General features: G+C 36.0%; 1 protein-coding gene across 1 annotated transcript; it reads right to left on the bottom strand.

Moving 5' to 3' along the window:
• Positions 1–3,094: 3,094 nt before the first annotated feature.
• LOC110703898 (ATP-dependent Clp protease ATP-binding subunit ClpA homolog CD4B, chloroplastic) lies at positions 3,095–9,704 on the bottom strand. Its single transcript, XM_021881692.1, has 10 exons — positions 9,520–9,704; positions 7,731–8,305; positions 7,071–7,186; positions 6,855–6,977; positions 6,543–6,728; positions 6,186–6,401; positions 5,858–6,075; positions 5,430–5,505; positions 5,256–5,345; positions 3,095–4,599 (listed from the first exon to the last, which is right to left on the bottom strand). The coding sequence occupies exons 2-10, from the start codon at positions 8,287–8,289 to the stop codon at positions 3,418–3,420; spliced, it is 2,766 nt and encodes a 921-aa protein (XP_021737384.1). The 5' UTR covers positions 8,290–8,305; positions 9,520–9,704; the 3' UTR covers positions 3,095–3,417.
• Positions 9,705–18,382: the final 8,678 nt, after the last annotated feature.

Here is an 18,382-nt window from a genome sequence, read left to right as displayed (position 1 = left end):
ATCCACCCCTAGACCCTTCATTATCATAACATCAATATGGTGTATCGACATAGACCGAAGCACCACCTCAATACCCTTAGACCAAAACATAGCTACACCTCCCGACCTCCCCCGACTATCCACTGCCATCCCCTCATAACCAACCAATTTCGCACGAATTTTTGTCATCTCACCACTACTCAGTTTCGTCTCCATAAGAAAGACAAGAGACGGGGCCTTTCTCCGTACTAAGTTCCGGAGATTATTAACTGCATCGGTATTGCCCAGACTCTGCAGTTAATACTAAGAATACTCATTGGGCTTGGCGGGGTAGCTCCACTGCTACCTTCACCTCTCGCCATCCACTAGAAAACATCATCAAGCATTAACCTCTTTGCATGAGTTTCCACATCCATCATACTATCATTCCCCTCCCTATTTCTTTTACCAAGAAGAACCTCCCCATCATAGTCCATCCTAATCACATCACCCCTTCCCTTCTCATGCCCACTCTTTTTAATTTTCTTAGGCCCCTTCCCAAGAATCTTCCCTGCTTTCTCCCCCTCCCCTGCCTTAAACATCAAATGCATATCCCCTCCCCTCATTACTCCAGCACTCCCACCCCTTGCCTCCCTCGAATCAATTCCCCTCCCACCCTCCTCTCCTCCTGCCCCGCCAGCTGCGCTCACAAGACCTTGCCCTTGACTACCACCGTCCTCCAAGCTCAGGATAGAGGATTCATGGATGTTTTCTCCTAATGACCCCATTCCACCACTCTGGTCAACCCCTTTCTTCCCCTTCTGACTTTCAGCCCTTGACTTATGAGTAAACACCAACCCCTTCCTAGTAGCAAATTGAATGCAAACAACTTCTTCAATTATTTTTGCTCGGCCCTTGCGAGGCGACGCTCTAAGCCAAAGGCCCCATTGTTTCTCAGCTTGCTCGTCATCCTCTTCCACATTTGAGCAGTCACGTTCCGTGTGCCCAATCACTCCACACATGAAGCAGAATGTCGGCAAATGTTCATATTTAAGTTGAACAATTGTCACTGTCCCCTGTTTATTCCTTATTTTCTGTACACGCCGCAAGGGTTTCGACGTGTCCAGCATAATTCGTACTCTTCGAGATCTGTCCCAACCCAAATCATCACTCTCTACCGCCATGACAACCCTAATCTTCTCTGCAATTACACGAACATCAGCATCCGTTCTACTGTCAAGGGGCAGATTATAAAATCGCACCCAAAAAGGGCAAAATTTCAGTTCAATCGATTCCGGTTGTTCATTCCCAACAATTTCTTTAAGCAATAGCAATTGGTTATCAAAATTCCATGGTGCGCCATCAAGAACTTTCTCCTTATCCCGCCAATGGAAGAATTGAATTATGAATAGGTTATTCTCAATTTTACGAAACACCACATCTCTCCTCAATGTCCAAGTCTGTTTCAATGTTCTTTGCATAGCATCGAAGTTATACGATCTCACAGTCACAAGTTTTCCAACCACCGATAGGGCTATCTTGCTCTCTTGGGAATCCGAATTAGAAATCCCCAAATCCGCAATTTCATCCTCCTCAGCAGTGATTTTCAAGTTCGACCACTTTTCTACAATGTCATCCGCCATTACGCCGCCAGCCAAACCCCAAGAACAGGGTAGCAAACCTTGAACGCGCAAGAGCAACCCCCTCTGACCTCCGCAAAATAGAAGACCTATTCTCCAGAGCTAGACTCGTACTTTTATTGTGTTTAGCTTTATATATTAGTTATATGATATGATAAAATAAATAAAAATAAAATAAAATCCCTTATACTTGTCAAAAAAAATAAAAATAAAAATAAAATCCCTTATACGTAACAGGCTAACAGCTTCTCTGTGTTATCCATCCAAAAAAAAATAGCTTGTGTTATACCAACAACATTGTCTCTTTCATTCAAATAAAAATAACAACATTGTCTATTTTATATACGGAATAAGTATTACAGTTTGACCGGCACATAGCCACATAGTGATAATTTTAGGTAATTTAATAAATAAAAAAGTAGTAGTGAATTTGGGTGATGACTATAAGAGGAGAGAGATATATAATACGAAGTATTTAAATATAGCTTTTTGCCAAAAAATAAATAAAGTGTAACACTTATTAAAACACAGAGGGGTAATAAAGATGACTCTACCTGTCAAAATAACAAAATAACTACTTTAAAAAAAACTAAAAAAAGGCCATGTCAAGTAGTGCCTGCCTGACCCATGGCTCGGTCCACAAGTTTCATATCATGCCGTGATGAGGCGAAATTTTTAAAAGGTTGGCCCGTGTACGGCCTAGGCCACGTGCCATCGCGCTAGGCCATGCCGAGCTTACGTGCTTAATTTTAGCATGCTTTGTCGTGTCGAGTTCGGTCGTGCCGTGCCTTATCGTGCTACTCCCATATAAAGACGACCAAGGCTCAGCCTACACGCACAATACTATGCCTTGTCGTGTTTTTTTTGTGCTTGTCGTGCCATGTTTTTTTCGTGTCGGGCTGTGCCGGGCTTCAGGCTGACCCAGTGCCATATGTACTCTATAATGTAATGATGACTTGATGAGTCAAGAATTCGACACTAAACTCTAGACCTGATCAATGATCATGAGCAAGATTTGGCTAAGGCTAAATATATGGCCCAGGTTTCAAACCATTTTCAGATTAGGTTAAAATTTTAAATAAAAATAATTATTTAAGTTGCCCAAATCCAAAACTTTTTATCATAAAAAGAGGAAAACACTAGTTTAGATACTTCAAAGTTTAAGGGCCTAGACTAAACACATACTTATTCTTTGTGAAAAAAAAAATATATATATCTCCAAGTTTGTACCCTTAAACCCACAAAACTTATGTCTCATAGAGCCATAGGCCCATAGCAAACCTTTTGGTATCAATTATTAAATTAACGATTAACATGAGAAACGATCCTTGACAAAACCCCACACTTGGTGTAAAAACCAAGTTCCTCTAAAAGTTTCATAAAGGATGAACCATTAAATCCAAACTCATACCACCTTATGAAAGACCCCTAGTCACTTACCACCACTCTTGTCAATCAAATCATCGAATCGAAAGGCAACTTTTGGCATGCAAGAGTTTCACAAAGGATGAACCATTAATTACTTGAACAGGATAACAGACTATACTAGAATAAGAATTTCATTATCCTTAAGCTACATCATTCTAACTCCTACAAAAGCCAAAAGTTTACCTACCATCATACTTCTTAGAGAAAAATTGATACAACTTTCTGAATCTGTGTTATGACATGTGATTAATGTCACAAATGGCCACTGCAAACCAATTGGTCCTGCTTTAAAATCTCTACATTCATAACAAAGACCATATGTATACGGAGTTCAGAAGGCAAATCCAAGTACAAATAAACATACGAAGTATCAGTAGGAGTGTTTTGATCTCTACACAGTGATGACCTCTGGTAAACTCTCAGGAGGTGCACCACTGCTACCATTGAGGACCATAACATTTCCGTCAGAATCAACATCTACAATCACTGAATCGCCCTCTTTGATTTCTCTTGAAAGCATCTTCTCAGCCATGCTGTCCTCCAGAAGTCTCATTATGGCTCTTCTCAGTGGCCTAGCACCGTAGCTAGGGTTGTAGCCTTCATCCACCACCCTATCTCTGAATCTCTCTGTTACTTGAAGCTCAATTTCCTTGTTCTTCAACCTCTCAAATACTTCCTTCAACATAATATCGGCAATCTCCTTGACCTCCAGCTTTGTAAGTTGCCTAAACACAATCATCTCATCTAATCTGTTCAAGAACTCAGGCCTGAAGTACTGTTTCAGCTCCTCAGTGACAAGGCTCTTGATTCGGTTGTAACTGCTGTCCTTCTCATCATAGTCTAGGTCAAAACCTATCCTGCGCCCACCTTTTTCGATTACACTGCTTCCAACATTCGATGTCATGATCAGGAGTGTGTTTTTAAAATCGACGGTCCTTCCCTTGCTGTCTGTCAGCCTGCCGTCTTCAAGGATTTGCAACATCATGTTGAAGACGTCAGGATGAGCCTTCTCAATTTCATCAAAAAGCACGACTGTGTAAGGGCGGCGTCTAACAGCCTCAGTTAGCTGGCCACCCTCAGTGTAACCCACATAACCAGGGGGTGAACCAATAAGTTTGGATACAGTGTGCCTTTCCATGAACTCACTCATATCAAGCCGTATCATGGCTTCTTCAGAACCGAAGTAGTAAGCAGCCAAAGCTTTAGCAAGTTCGGACTTTCCAACACCAGTTGGCCCTGAGAAGATGAAGCTTGCAATTGGACGGTTGGGGTTCTTAAGGCCTACACGAGCACGACGGATGGCACGGCTAATGGCTTTAACAGCTTCATCTTGACCAATAACTCTAGTATGAAGTGTTTCCTCCATCTTGAGAAGACGGTCAGATTCATCTGTAGACACTTTCTCAACTGGAATACCAGTCCAGGAAGAGACTATGTGCTGAATATCAGTTTCTGTGACAGTAGGACCAACATCCCCAGCTTCTGTCTCTGCCTTGCTCATTTCCTTGTTCTTTTCTATAAGAGCATTAATTTGGGCCTTGAGGTCCATTTCTCTGTCACGCAACTCACCAGCCTACACATAATCATTGCACATGGTTAATACTTGACATGAGCGTGAAAATGGAAGTGCAAAGAAGGTAAGAACATACAAAATTTTAGTCAGTTGCTAAGTTTCAATTCTGAGCATACTTTGAAAGTGGCAATAAGAAGAAAAATAAAAGAATAAAGAGCTTCCAATAATCTATGAACAAAAAAATTAAAGCAAGAATCTACTTTTTAAGCAAGAATCTACATCTATCATCAACAATATACATGTTTAAAAGACAAGCTTATAAGAAGGGGGTTATAAGCATCCATGCATCTATGAGCACAGAAAGCCCATCAGGTAGATATTACAGCATACTGATCAGGAATTTTTTTTTTAAAAAAAAAGAAGCCAAAAAAGACTATAAAATTGCTTTAGTATAGGAGGTTAACTAGATGAATAATTTTTAAATATTATGCCAATACTGTAGTAGAAACTTCTTAGCTGTTTGCTTTAAAAAAAATTATAACCATATTGTCAATCCTTTATTGAGAGATCTTCTGGTCCCACCTCTGAAATTCATTTCATGCTCTCTTTTTTTTTTTCCCCCATGGGATGCACTAAATTCAAAATCCAAAGGTATAAAATACAAACCTGCTGAATCAGTATAGTACCACATATAAGTTCACAATAAGGCAGCATACCTTTTCAAAGTCTTGGCCTCGAACAGCTTCATTCTTCTCTTTTGTGAGCTGCCTAAGTTCTTTCTCAAGCTCTCTAGCTTCTTCAGGGAGCTGCAGAAATCAGAAATTATTAAACTAGAGGAAATCAGAAAGCATAAAAATTGAAGAATGCAAAACTATATAAAAAAAATTTGCCTGTGCATGGCGCAACCGAACTCGGGAACCAGCTTCATCAATAAGGTCAATAGCTTTATCCGGAAGGAAACGGTCACTGCAACATATTGAGGAATTTGAGAATATCAGAATCGTGGCAGAAGATTCATACATAAAGATGAGATGAACCTACCAAAAATTAAATGGCACAACTACTTATGTGATTATGGTCATCATTTACCAGTTACAACTTATTACTTGGGCTAAACCCATATGATTAGCCCAACATAAAAGAAACAAGTATGCCTTGTATATGATGTTTTACAAACTGGCATTCAAGAACCCAATGCAATGTCCAATGAACAGGGGAAATATGAGACATGCAACTTTAGTAAAAACCGTAAATTTAATTACAAATTAGCACCTCTATGGTTCATGAAAATTTACAGTAGAAACACCAGAAGACAAACCTGATATACTGGTATGACAGTTGTGCTGCAGCCACCAGTGCTTCATCCGTGTAACGAAGTTTGTGATGAATCTCATAGCGTTCACGCAGGCCCTTCAATATCTGTATAGTTTCATCTACAGTTGGCTCGGGCACTTTAACAGGCTGAAACCTTCTTTCCAATGCTGGGTCTTTCTCAATGTGCTTTCTGTATTCGTCAAGGGTGGTAGCTCCAATACACTACAAACAAACACAAAAAAAAACGACCTAAAAATCTCCAACTTTCACATATGGATCAATATATGCGCAAGTACCAGCACATTGACAGCAAAGTGAAAGTCTTAGCTTACCTGTAATTCCCCCCTTGCAAGAGCAGGCTTTAAGATGTTTGCAGCATCAATGGCTCCTTCTGCTGCCCCGGCTCCAATCAAAGTATGTACTTCATCAATAAAAAGAATTATTTCATCACTTTGTTTTATTTCCTCCATCAACTTCTTCAACCTTTCTTCAAACTCTCCACGATATTTAGTTCCAGCAACCAGAAGACCCATATCAAGAGTTATAACCTGGTGTCAATTATATGAAACAAGAAAATATTAATATCAACATAATTTGCAGTAGGGATATGTAGATCATGAGTATATTTTAGCCTTGTAGGGATTTCACAACACATTATAGTAAATATGAGCATACAAATTTTCATATACCTTCTTTCCCTCAATTGTTTCTGGAACATCACCATTAGCAATTCTTTGAGCAAGGCCCTCTGCTATTGCTGTTTTACCAACACCGGGCTCACCAATAAGACAAGGATTGTTTTTTGTTCGCCTACCCAGAATTTGGGTAACACGTTCAATCTGTGGCTGTCTTCCAACAACAGGATCCAATTTTCCCTGTGAAAATAAATTAATTCAGCATAATGCTTCTCAGCTGAAGCTGAACTACTGATGGATGATACATTGTGCATATTCCTTCTCAAAGCATGTTTTAGTGGGTGAAGGATAGAGTATAAGACCTACCTCTTCAGCCAACTTTGTCAAGTTTGTTCCATACTCCTCCAAGGTTGGCATCTTGTTCCCTGTAGTGCCCCCTCCAACACCAGCACCAACAGCTTCTGTGTTTTCACCCACCATACGAATAACCTATTGATTCCCAGGTTAAATTTTACAGCGTTAAATAGGATAATATAGTTAACAGAAAAACATCAACCATCAAAGAAGGGCTTTTATTCTAACCTGAGTACGAATGTTACTAGGATCAGCACCCAGGTTCTCTAAAACACGAGCAGCTACACCCTCACCCTCACGAAGAAGACCCAGAAGCAAGTGCTCAGATCCAATGTAGTTGTGGCCTATCACAGTTTAAAAACCATGTAATAATCAAACACAGAACAATACCATGTGTCTATTGTGCAGAGCTAATCAAAGTAATAAGTTAATTTTAAATTTTCTTTTCAGTGGGTAGCTTAGCTGAACAGCAGGCTTAGGATCCAGCATCCACAAATCACAATCTTTAGGCCAGATATAATGTGGTCATCACAACAAGAAGATATGCACCATTTAACCAATCAAAGACATCTTGCAGGGCTTACATGTTATTACCAAATAGGCAACTGGGCATAGATACATTACACTAAGCAATGATGACTTTAGCAGACATCATGTTTTAATAAGGATGAAAGACCTGCACAAATGTATATCTTACACACAAAAGATGTGAATTCCATGTGATCCACTGATAAAAGTATGAACTTGTTAAGAGGAAGAGAATAAGATTAAAAAGCATGCCTAACAAAAAGATAAGATTCACATGAAAAAATTAGCAATCCATCTTGTACTTAGTACACTACAGAGCAACAGTCTTCAGTTGGAAGCTTAAGGATCCCATTGACTTACCAAGTTGACGGGCTTCCTCCAATGAAAGCTCCAAAACACGCTTGGCACGAGGAGTAAATGGAATTTCAACAGCAACAAATCCACTGCCTCTTCCAATTATCTTCTCAACTTCTACACGAGCATCCTTCAGATTAATTCCCATGGACTTCAGAACCTTAGCAGCAATTCCAGTGCCTTCACCAATAAGACCCAGCAAAATCTGCTCAGTGCCAACAAAGTTGTGACCTAGCCGTCTCGCCTCTTCTTGAGCAAGCATTATAACTTTAATTGCTTTCTCAGTAAAACGTTCAAACATAGCTCTAACTACACCCCGGCTGGCTGTCCCTTTACGTACAGAGAGCACTGCTCTCATCTTGGAATAGAAACATTCACTAGTAGTACCCAAAGTATCCAAAGCATTTCCTCCACGCAACCCTGAGAAACTTCGCACTCTATATCCGGGGGCTTGAAGGCTGGCCATCATCTTTACAGCCTTCTTACCCTTACCAGATCTTTGAAATTGGCCATTTAATGCAAATGAAGCAGGGATGTTAGTTGATTGAATTAATGCCCCAGCCATGATTTCCACAAGAAATCTGCATTTGATGAGAGTAATTGGTAAGCAAAAATTATCAATAGCAAAGCTCGGGATTGTAGAAGATAATTACAATCAAAAACCAAGTTCCAGAAACACATTTTTTTCTACCAAAAAATTATGCAAGGTAAGCTTTATAATACTTAGACCATGATTGCCACTTTTAGCACACATTAACCACCATAACAAATATTACATAAAGAAGACACGAAAGGCTTGCAAAGTGTTTGAAAGAAGATAAAAAGCTTAAAATTCACATTGCAAAGAGTAACCATTTGTCATAACTTCTAAAAGTAAAAGAAAAAAAGTCATTAACAAACAGAAATATACTATATGGAATCATGAAAACCATTCTTAAACGACTGTCACAACAATTGAAAGAGCAATTGAACTTAAAAACTACACACATAACACAAAGATAAGATAACAAAATTTGAAACCAAGAACACGTCATGCAACAAGATAACACAAATCAAAACTCAATCATCACTACCTTGCCAACCATACAAAGATAAGATTCCACAATTCGAAACCACGGAAACATTATGTAATAAGATAACACAGTTCGAAACTCAATCATCACCACTTTCCCAAGCTGAGAAATCCTATATTATTACACAGCCCCTCCTCAGTGCCTAACCCAGGACGAATCATACCCGAACCAAACAAACATCTTAAATTAGATACTGGATAAATATCATAATTCTTACACTAACTCAATCATTCACAGAAGCTTTCACTAACTAAAACTTATCCAAATAACAATAACTTTCAAGATTTACATGTTTAATATGCCTCTCAATCATTCGCCAATAAACTCAAAATCCATGCCCAAAACAACCCCAGATTATAACTTCATTTTGAGAAAATAATTGGCATGAATTATACTACAAAATGGGAATCCACAGAAATAAATTAATAAAAATTAAAAAAAATAAACAAGAAAATGAAAAAATAAGAACCCAGAAAACCGACATCTACAATTGCAATAACACAATTAAACAAAGTAATAAGATAAACCCGTTTCATATTACACACCCAGAAAGAGATCCCAGAAAGGATTAAACAAACAAATGATAACAGAAAGAAATTAAGCAGAAATTCACAAAACCCTAACTTACAAAAACAAAGCTAAAGCACCCCAACAATAAACAATACCAATTAAAGATAATAAAAAAGTAAAAAGAAAAGTGTAGAAGTTGCAGAAAAGTTTACCAGAAGAAAAATGGAGGAGAGAGAAAGTGAGAGAAGAGAAGATGAAATGGTGGGTGAGAGAAAGAGAAGAAGATGAAGAGACTTTTCCTTCCAGCTGAGAGGAAGGAACGGCTGAGATGAGGTTGTGCGCAAGGAAGAGATGTGTAGAGTGAGAAGTGGATAATATATTGTGGTCTATGATAATTGGGGCGGTGTGTACATAATTATACCACGATAATATCTTCGTTTCTCATTACATGTAATAATTCGGTGAAATACGTTTGTTAGAATAATATATTGAGATTAAATCAACAAATTATGTCTTATTTTAGAGGTTAAGACGTATAGCAAAATATCATATGTACATAGTTATACCACGTTATTTTCTTCGTTTCTCAATACATGTAATATTTTGGTGAAATACGTTTGTTAGAATAATACATTGAGATTAAATCAACAAATTATGTCATCTTATTTTAGTGGTTAAGACGTATAGAAAAATATCATATGTACATAGTTATACCACGTTATTTTCTTCGTTTCTCAATACATGTAATATTTTGCAGAAACACGTTAGTCCTTATACTCTATATTACATTAACAACTACGGGTAATGTCTTATCTTAGTAGTTATGATGAATAGATTGTTTACAATAGGTAACGGGGTTCAATTTGAGATGGATGTGATAATTTTTTTTTTAACAGATCAGAATAAAGATTAATGTGATGATAATTACATTAATTAAACTTGTTCTATATTAGACCTGATCAAGTATGGCCCGGCCCGTTGGCCCGCCCCGATTTTGGGCAGAAATTTTCGGCCCGAAATCGGGTTGGGCCCGGCCCAAAATTTTTATTTTTTTGGGCGGGTTTGGGAATGCGTTTTAAAGCATATTTAGTTGATTTTTTAGGCTCGGCCCGAAAATGGCCCGAAAAGCCCGCACGGCCCGACCACTTTGGGCGGGTTTGGGCACAAAAAATTCGACCCGAAGCTTGGCCCGGCCCGGCCCGAGAAGTGGGCAAATTTTTTTAGCTTCGGCCCGCCCAATGATCACCTCTATTCTATATATTAGTAATAAAAGTTGTTAAAATTAGTACAAAAATAATGTAAAAAAAATCAAAATGATGTTTTATTGTGAGGTGGAGTTAGTCTTGTTTATTTTTATTTTGTTAATTATCATTGCTTCTTAACCTTAACTTGTACAACTTCTAGTTGTTTGTACATTATTTATAATGTATACAAGTTTGATTTTGCTTTTTTGATGATTTTTTGTATTTTTGTGATTTTTTCAAGCATGGTCTAGGAATATCTTTGTTGTTTTTTTTTTTTTTTGTTAAAATGGGTCTGCTTGATTGGTGTGAGTTACGTTGGTGTTTTCCAAAGGTTTTGATTACGTTACATACGTCCAACTAACAAAGACGTTTTGCTGATTTCCAATTAATTTGGAAATTGGATGAGTTAGGTTATATATCGACCTTTTATGTACTTAAAGATAAATAACTTACTTTGATGGTTTTTGAAACCAAGTAAAATTTGTACATAAAGATCTTGTTTTATTATTCTATGAAAAATAAACCTTAATTAGGAAATTCGGCTCACATAAGTTTTTAAAAAAAATCTATATCTATACTTAGTATTTAAAAACACAAACCACAAATCTATACTAAGGGCATGTTCTCTTACGTTTCAGTTCAGTTCAGCTCAGTTCAGTTCAGTTCAGCTCAACTCAGTTCAGTTCAGTTCAATTCAGCTCCTAATTTCCTTCTCTTATAAAATATTCAGTTCAGTTCAGTTCAGTTCAGTTCAGTTCAGCTTAGTTCAATTCAGTTCAGTTCAGTTCAACTCAATTCAGTTCAGTTCAGTTCAGTTCAGTCAATGAGAACAGGCCCTAAGCCACATATCACCACAATCACTCATATGCCACATGTCACCACAATCACTCATATGCCACATGTCACCTAACTTTATCCTTTCTTTTAAAATTCCCATCTATACTTATATATTAAAAAGCGTTCCTAAAACAGAATATGTTCCACGTGTCACCTTTTATAAGTTCGACATGTCAGCAATATGTGCCACATGTCACTATAAGCATGACATGTCACCTTCACAACATGTATTAGGTTTGTATTTAAAAAAGTGGATTGCAAAATACCGCCGACGTTTTTTATCAAACCGACAACAAAAGTGATGTAGGGACAAAATTACCCTTACTCATCCACACTTTACTTTCTCTCTCCTAAGTCCATTATCACATTATGTCAAAAACTCAATAGTTAACCACCACAAAGCAACCACCATTGCCACCACTACGGCACTACCCACGCCCCCACAACAACAACGACCACCACCACCCACTGCACCATCAACGCCCACAACTACCACCACCCACTGGGGCCACTGCACCATCACCGCCCACAACTACCACCACCCACTACACCATCACCTCCCACGACAACCCACCACCGTCCCTTGTCTCAAGGGAAGGTGGTTTTTTAAATTCCAGCGACCAGCACAACCGACACTCAAAACCAGACACCTAGGAAGGTAATCGGTTTTCAACGCCGGTTGACCACGGTAATCGGCGTCCAAAACCGGTTACCGTCCCAAGTGACCGGTTTTGCACGTCGATTGACCATGGTTGACCGCGTGCGAAACCGATTACCGTGGTGTTTAATCGATTTTGGGTGAGGCTCTGCTTCAAATCAACACAACTAGATGCGCATATATAAACAGTAGCTCATGAAGACATGTATTGCTTAAAGAAGTGATTGATTAGGTGTATAAATAAGTTCATATGAGAAAGATGTATAAAAAATATGGTTGCTCTTAATAATTTCAATAGTGTATTGTAATTCATCATAATAATAAATATGTTTTTGCTTGTTCATGTTTTGTTAGAATGTTGCTATTGTTCTTCAACAAGGGAATTTTTAGTTGACTTGAACATTTTGAACCCAATCAACGCCCAAGTTGGGTTGCTATCTAATTAAATCAGTAAATAAGGTTTTTGTTGAGAATTTCTACTACAATTGTGTTGTTTATTTCAATTCAATGTTTCAGTCCATAAATAATTATCAATCATTCTATTGTCAACTATGAAAGCCGGATATTTTCTTAAAACAAATTGGAGGTAAACACCACTGTTATTACCTCCGATCACCGCCGCCGCCGGGCCCGGTGCTCTCTTCTTCTCCGACGTACAGTTGCTCTTGTGGTGGGAAGTGTTGGTTGTGGCCCTTGTGGGTGATGATAGAGAAAAAAATAAAAGAGAAAGAGGAAGATGGGTGGGGGTATAAGTAAGGATATTGATGTCCATTCACTTTTAATGTTGGCGATTTTGATAAAAATTGTTGGCGGTATTTAACACCCCCCTTAAAAAATGCTTATAACAAGACTTGAACTCAAGACCAACAAGTCTTAAGTTACAAGTCTTACAATCTTAGCCATTTATTAATTGTGTTTTTTTATCCAACAAAATCATAATTAACTAGATAAATTAATTGGTGTTTTATCATACTATTTGTTTCCATTAGGTAATGATTGAGCTTGGCAACTAAAAAATGTTTATAGCAAGACTTAAACTCGAAACCAACAAGTACAAACTAGCAACCCGGGGCATCGCCCGGGCCACACACTAGTTTTAATATAAAAACAAAAAATATAAATAATGTTTGAGTCTTTAATTTTTATGCATTCTAAAACTTACAAATTTAAGTAAGAAAATTAAGTGTTTCATATACAATTTAATAAATTAAAGTTAAACTAATTAGTGTTCATACATTAACAATAAAATAATTTTTTCATCTCCTAAACTTAAATATAACTTAAAGCAATGTGTCATTTCATGTCCTACAATATCTATGTATATATACCTAACTAAATTCCACAACAACACCGACACATTTTTAGAAAGATAACCTAAGTAACAACATGTGCATCGAACGAGTCAAAATTAAGGCTAGTTATAATGAATAAGGACTACCAAGTTCAACTTACAATTAAAATAATTTCAACTTACAATTAAGATATTATTGATAAAGAGAATGAAGCCTTACATTAAGTGGGCTGTATTGATCCAATCATAATGATATACTTTAAGATCATTCAAACAACTTTAGCATTGGCTCATGTCCAATTTAGATTTGGTAGAATTGGTTCTGGTAAGTAAGATGGTCATTTAACACCAAGAGAACAAACATAAATGGAATGTTAATCGTTGGTCGAATGGACATATGAGCTCTATCATGAGAAAAACACACAAAATAAAAAATATAACTTCCCTTTGGTGTGGATTTCTTGAATCCGACTAATGTGAATGTCCCTTAAAGTTTCTACATGATACAGATTGACAAAATTAAATAATCACGGTAGATTTCAATTAAAAAAAGATGCCATGACAAAGTCCAATTTAAACATAGGCCAATGAGTCTATGCGTAATGCCAAAATCGTTGAATTTTAATCATAGCCACCCTTTCCTTCATCGACTAAAAGTGTGCTTTTCAACAAACACCTCCCCATTTTTCCCTTGATTCCTTGATTTTTTTTTTCCCCTCAAGGTGTATTTGAGAAAAGAATACGCAATACCTCCCCATTTTAATCAAAGACAAAGTATTGAAAGCCCAATGGAGAAGATGAATGAAGTTAATTCTGGAGGGTGAAGAAAAGCTAGGGAATACTCTCTCCCTGAAAAACCGAATGCGAATCTATCTATACTTATATATTTAAATGTGTTCCTAAATACGTTTATGTTCCACGTGACACCCTTGCCACATCATCTTTTAATTATGAGTATATTTTAATGAAAAATGTCATCTACCATGTAACCATGAGATTTGAACACACAACTACAAAATATATGCATTAGAAGTCTTACCATCTCATCTATGGATTAATTATGCTTTTATGCTCAACTAATATATGTATATGTATGTATGTATGTATATGTATATGTATGTATGTATATGTATATGTATGTATATATATGTATATGTATGTATATATATGTATATATATATATGTATATGTATATATATATGTATATATATATATATATATATATTGATTGGAGATCTAAACATTTAAAGACTGTGATTGTTAAAAAAATCAAATCTATTATTTGCTAACAGTGCTCACTAATGAGGTTATGCATACAACAAAAATTAACTATTGTTATAAACTAATTTTAGTTATTTAATTATTTAAATAGTAATTGTGTCTTTATTTTCATTATATTATAAATTATATACGAATGACATGTTTATATAAATAGTCACTAGTTTTCCATAAATAATTTATTCAAAGGTTTAATGAAAAACTATTATAAATAAACAAATAATGAATTAAATAAATAGTAAAAAATGAACATATTTATTCAATTAATTATAAGTTTTTAAAGTAACAACCTGGGACATCATCCAGATCACACACCAGTGTATAAATTAAAAATCGTTCCGAACCATAATCACCTAACTTATATTGCAATTAAGAAGTAAAAAGTGCAAAGAGAAGTATAATTTTTTGTTTGGTGGTGACATAATGGAACACAAGTTTGATGGTCATAATTACACATGAGTTGGGCTTTAGTGAATGCAGGTAGATAGGGGCTTTAGTGAATATAGATAAATGATAATATTTTCCATTTTTCCATTTTAATATAGAAAAAAGTTGCTAAAAATAATCTCAACTTTTACGTATTCGCTTTAAATAATCCCAACTTTGAATTATTATTAAATAATCTCAACTTTGGGGGTCATTCGCTCAAAACAGTCCCATATGACCGGTAACCTGTCAAACAAATAATTTTTTTAAAAAAAAGTTATTTGCCACATGTCGTAGCGCTAAAGGTTGAAAATATATTTGAAAAAATTAAAAATAAAAAAACCCAACCCCAACCCCAAGCGACAGCCACACAACCATCGGCGTCGTTCCTGCCGCCGGCCTAGCCTAAGTCCCCGACCTCAGCCTGCTACGGCCAGACCCCCTCTCCTACGCCGGCCTACACCCTAACCGGCACCCCTTTCCTTCAAACTTGTAGCCCTAAACCCGCTTAAAATCCTGAAACCACCTTCACCACCGTGCTAGGGGTTTTTATGCGGTGGGGGAGGTGATTTTGGGTGGTCGTGGGTGGGATTTCGGGGGTTTTGGGCTGCGGGATTGCTGGTTTTGGAGGAAAAGGAGCTATCGGCGCGGGGGAGGGGGCTAAGGTTCTCGCCGGCTCGTGGTTGGCGAAGGGAGTTTCTGCCGCAACAGGTGTTGTGGGGAATGTGGTTCGTGGGTGGTGGGGAAGGTGGTTCGTGGTGGTGGATGGACAATTGTTTTTTTAAAAGTTTTTCTCTTTTTTTTTCAATTTTTGTATGTTTTTTTAATTGTTTTTTTTTAAATATATCAACTAATCACATGGTGGCACGTGTCACCTTAACCAATTGTAACAGGTTAGTAACCGGTTAGGGCCTGTTTTGAGCGAATATACCCCAAAGTTGGGATTATTCAAAGTGAATACGTGAAAATTGAGATTATTTTTAATAATTTTTCCTTTAATATACCCACCTAGCTATATTATATACCCACGGACCACCTATATAATATACCCACCTATATTATTCTTTTCCATTTTTCCTATTCTTATCAAACGATAGGCTCACGTAACTTCCTTTCTTTATTTTAATATACCCACCTATGAACCTAGCTCAGAAATGAAAATTCTTTTTTTTTTAAATGAAAATTAATGGATTAGATAAAGAAAGTATGACAAGTAGGTTGATGTAAGCAATTATTTACTTTGCTATATTTACTGCAATTATGAAATTATAAAAAGAATTATATTTTGGTAGTACTTGTATTGAAAAGATGTCAAAGCACATCCAACTAACTACATTCCAAACAATTAAGGAGATGTTTGGTTCATTATATTGGAATGTAATCTCATATTAGAGAGGTATGGATTCTAAAACCCATCCATAATTGCATTCTTCATTAATAGAATGGATTGTGAATCTTAGAGGGGAGGTGGGTATGGGATTTCATAGGTACGGGGTGGAATTAGAATCCTTTGGGTATGAGATTCCATTTCTAATATATATATATATATATATATATATATATATATATATATATATATATATATATATATATATATATAAAACTCAACCAAACAAAAAAAAATGATGGAATGGGTACAAATTTCATTCCAATCCATTCCAAATAATCCAATCAAACTACCTCTAACATCATCTTAACACACACACGCAACAAACACGAAGGAAATTTAATTCAACAATAATCAAATGTATAAAAATAAATAAAAAAAAGCCCTAATTGAATTTAACAATTAAGATCATCAACAGAGTTATACCAAAATAATACTCTAATTTTACGTAAAAGACCAATTACCAAAGTTTATAGAAGCCACTTACAAAACTTTGCAACAAAGCTGTAAAATTACAAATGATGGTGAAATTTGTGCTTTTGTGTTCATTAACAATGGTGATTCATGGTTGAAAGAATGTGGAAGATGGAAAAGTTCAAGTGGAGTATAGTGAAACAAAGAAAGAATACCAAAAGTCATGTGGAGTATAATTTTATTTTATTTATTTTTTTTTTACAAAAGAATTAAATTTAAAAAAAAAAGAGAAATATAAAAATGTTAGAAGATAATGTGAATGCCAATTATTTGATTTCATTTTACAATATTCATATAAGTTCAAAGACTTGTGAACTTGTATGGCAATATATGTAGGACTCTGGGCTATATAAGCCATATTGTCGATGCAATACTATACTACAATTTTAACTCATCTCATTTTACTCCTTCTTTTCTTTCCTTTTCACTGATTAAAAAAACTTCCTATCGGTAAAACTTTAACACGTTATCAACACGGGTTTCTAGTCAGGTATATTTATATCTACCGTACTTCTAAAAATTTATAACAAGTAATACTGTCTACTTCTAAATGCTTTGAGGAATATGCTCTATAGTTGCCCATATTTGGGATCCTCTATACCAGAAACTCAAACATTTACTGTATTATTTATACCTCAAAACAACGGTGAAAAACAAAATTCTCTTACTTATGAATTCATTACTATCCTCTTTTGTTTTAGTCTCGTTGATGTTTCTTGTTTTATTCATGTTGATGTTTCTTTGTTTGATTCATGCATGTTGATACTACATGCCCATGTTTTATGTAAAATTTGATCTTAGTTATTACAATAGTTATTACAATTTCTTAGTAGTAACTTTGCAGGCATATTATTAACTAGATTAACAAAAAGATGCAGTCTTTTATACTTATTATTTTTCTTACTTTTACATATTTTTTGTGTTTCTTTCCGTTTTCGAACCCATGATCTTTTATAGATATTAGGGCTCTCGGACCACTATGGCTTGCATTCCTAGTGTGATAGCCTTTTACAATTATATATATAATTTTATGTCAGTACATTAGACTATTATATGATATTTTTTTTACAGTTGTACAGAATAGTAACGGATAAACCTACCTCTCTATAAAAGACGGATTTTTCCCCTGATTTCACCACAAATCCCTTATCCCTTCCCCCTTTTTATTCAAAAATCACCTAAAATTTTTTATCACCCCTTCTTCTCCGATATGTTCCCCGACAACGGCAATCAAAACACCCACAACTTCACTTTTGAGGAAGATTTAATGAAGATAAAACAATATTTCCTTCTAATTACGACGCTTGTAGTTTTATTAGTAGCAATATTAATTTTTGTCATTATGTACAAGTAAAACTCTATTTTGTCGTTTTAGTATATTAAAAGCTTGTTTTTGTTTTATTATATTGGCTTGTTGTTATTAATCATCATTGTATTATATTACCGTTATCATTATAATTATTGTTACTACTGTTATTGT

This window comes from Chenopodium quinoa, unplaced genomic scaffold (genome assembly GCF_001683475.1).
Source record: "Chenopodium quinoa cultivar QQ74 unplaced genomic scaffold, ASM168347v1, whole genome shotgun sequence".
Lineage (NCBI taxonomy): Eukaryota > Viridiplantae > Streptophyta > Magnoliopsida > Caryophyllales > Amaranthaceae > Chenopodium > Chenopodium quinoa.
This window is presented reverse-complemented; position numbering and strand designations above follow the sequence as displayed.

What these genes read in the sequence shown, in the direction of transcription:
- LOC110703898 (XM_021881692.1), bottom strand. Translation starts at nt 8,289, where the DNA reads ATGGCTGGGGCATTAATTCAATCAACTAACATCCCTGCTTCATTTGCA. An exon ending in GGAGGAAGCCCGTCAACTTG is followed by an intron (nt 7,187 to 7,730) that starts GTAAGTCAATGG and finishes AAACTGTGATAG; the next exon opens with GCCACAACTACATTGGATCT. An exon ending in CTGTCATACCAGTATATCAG is followed by an intron (nt 5,506 to 5,857) that starts GTTTGTCTTCTG and finishes AATATGTTGCAG; the next exon opens with TGACCGTTTCCTTCCGGATA.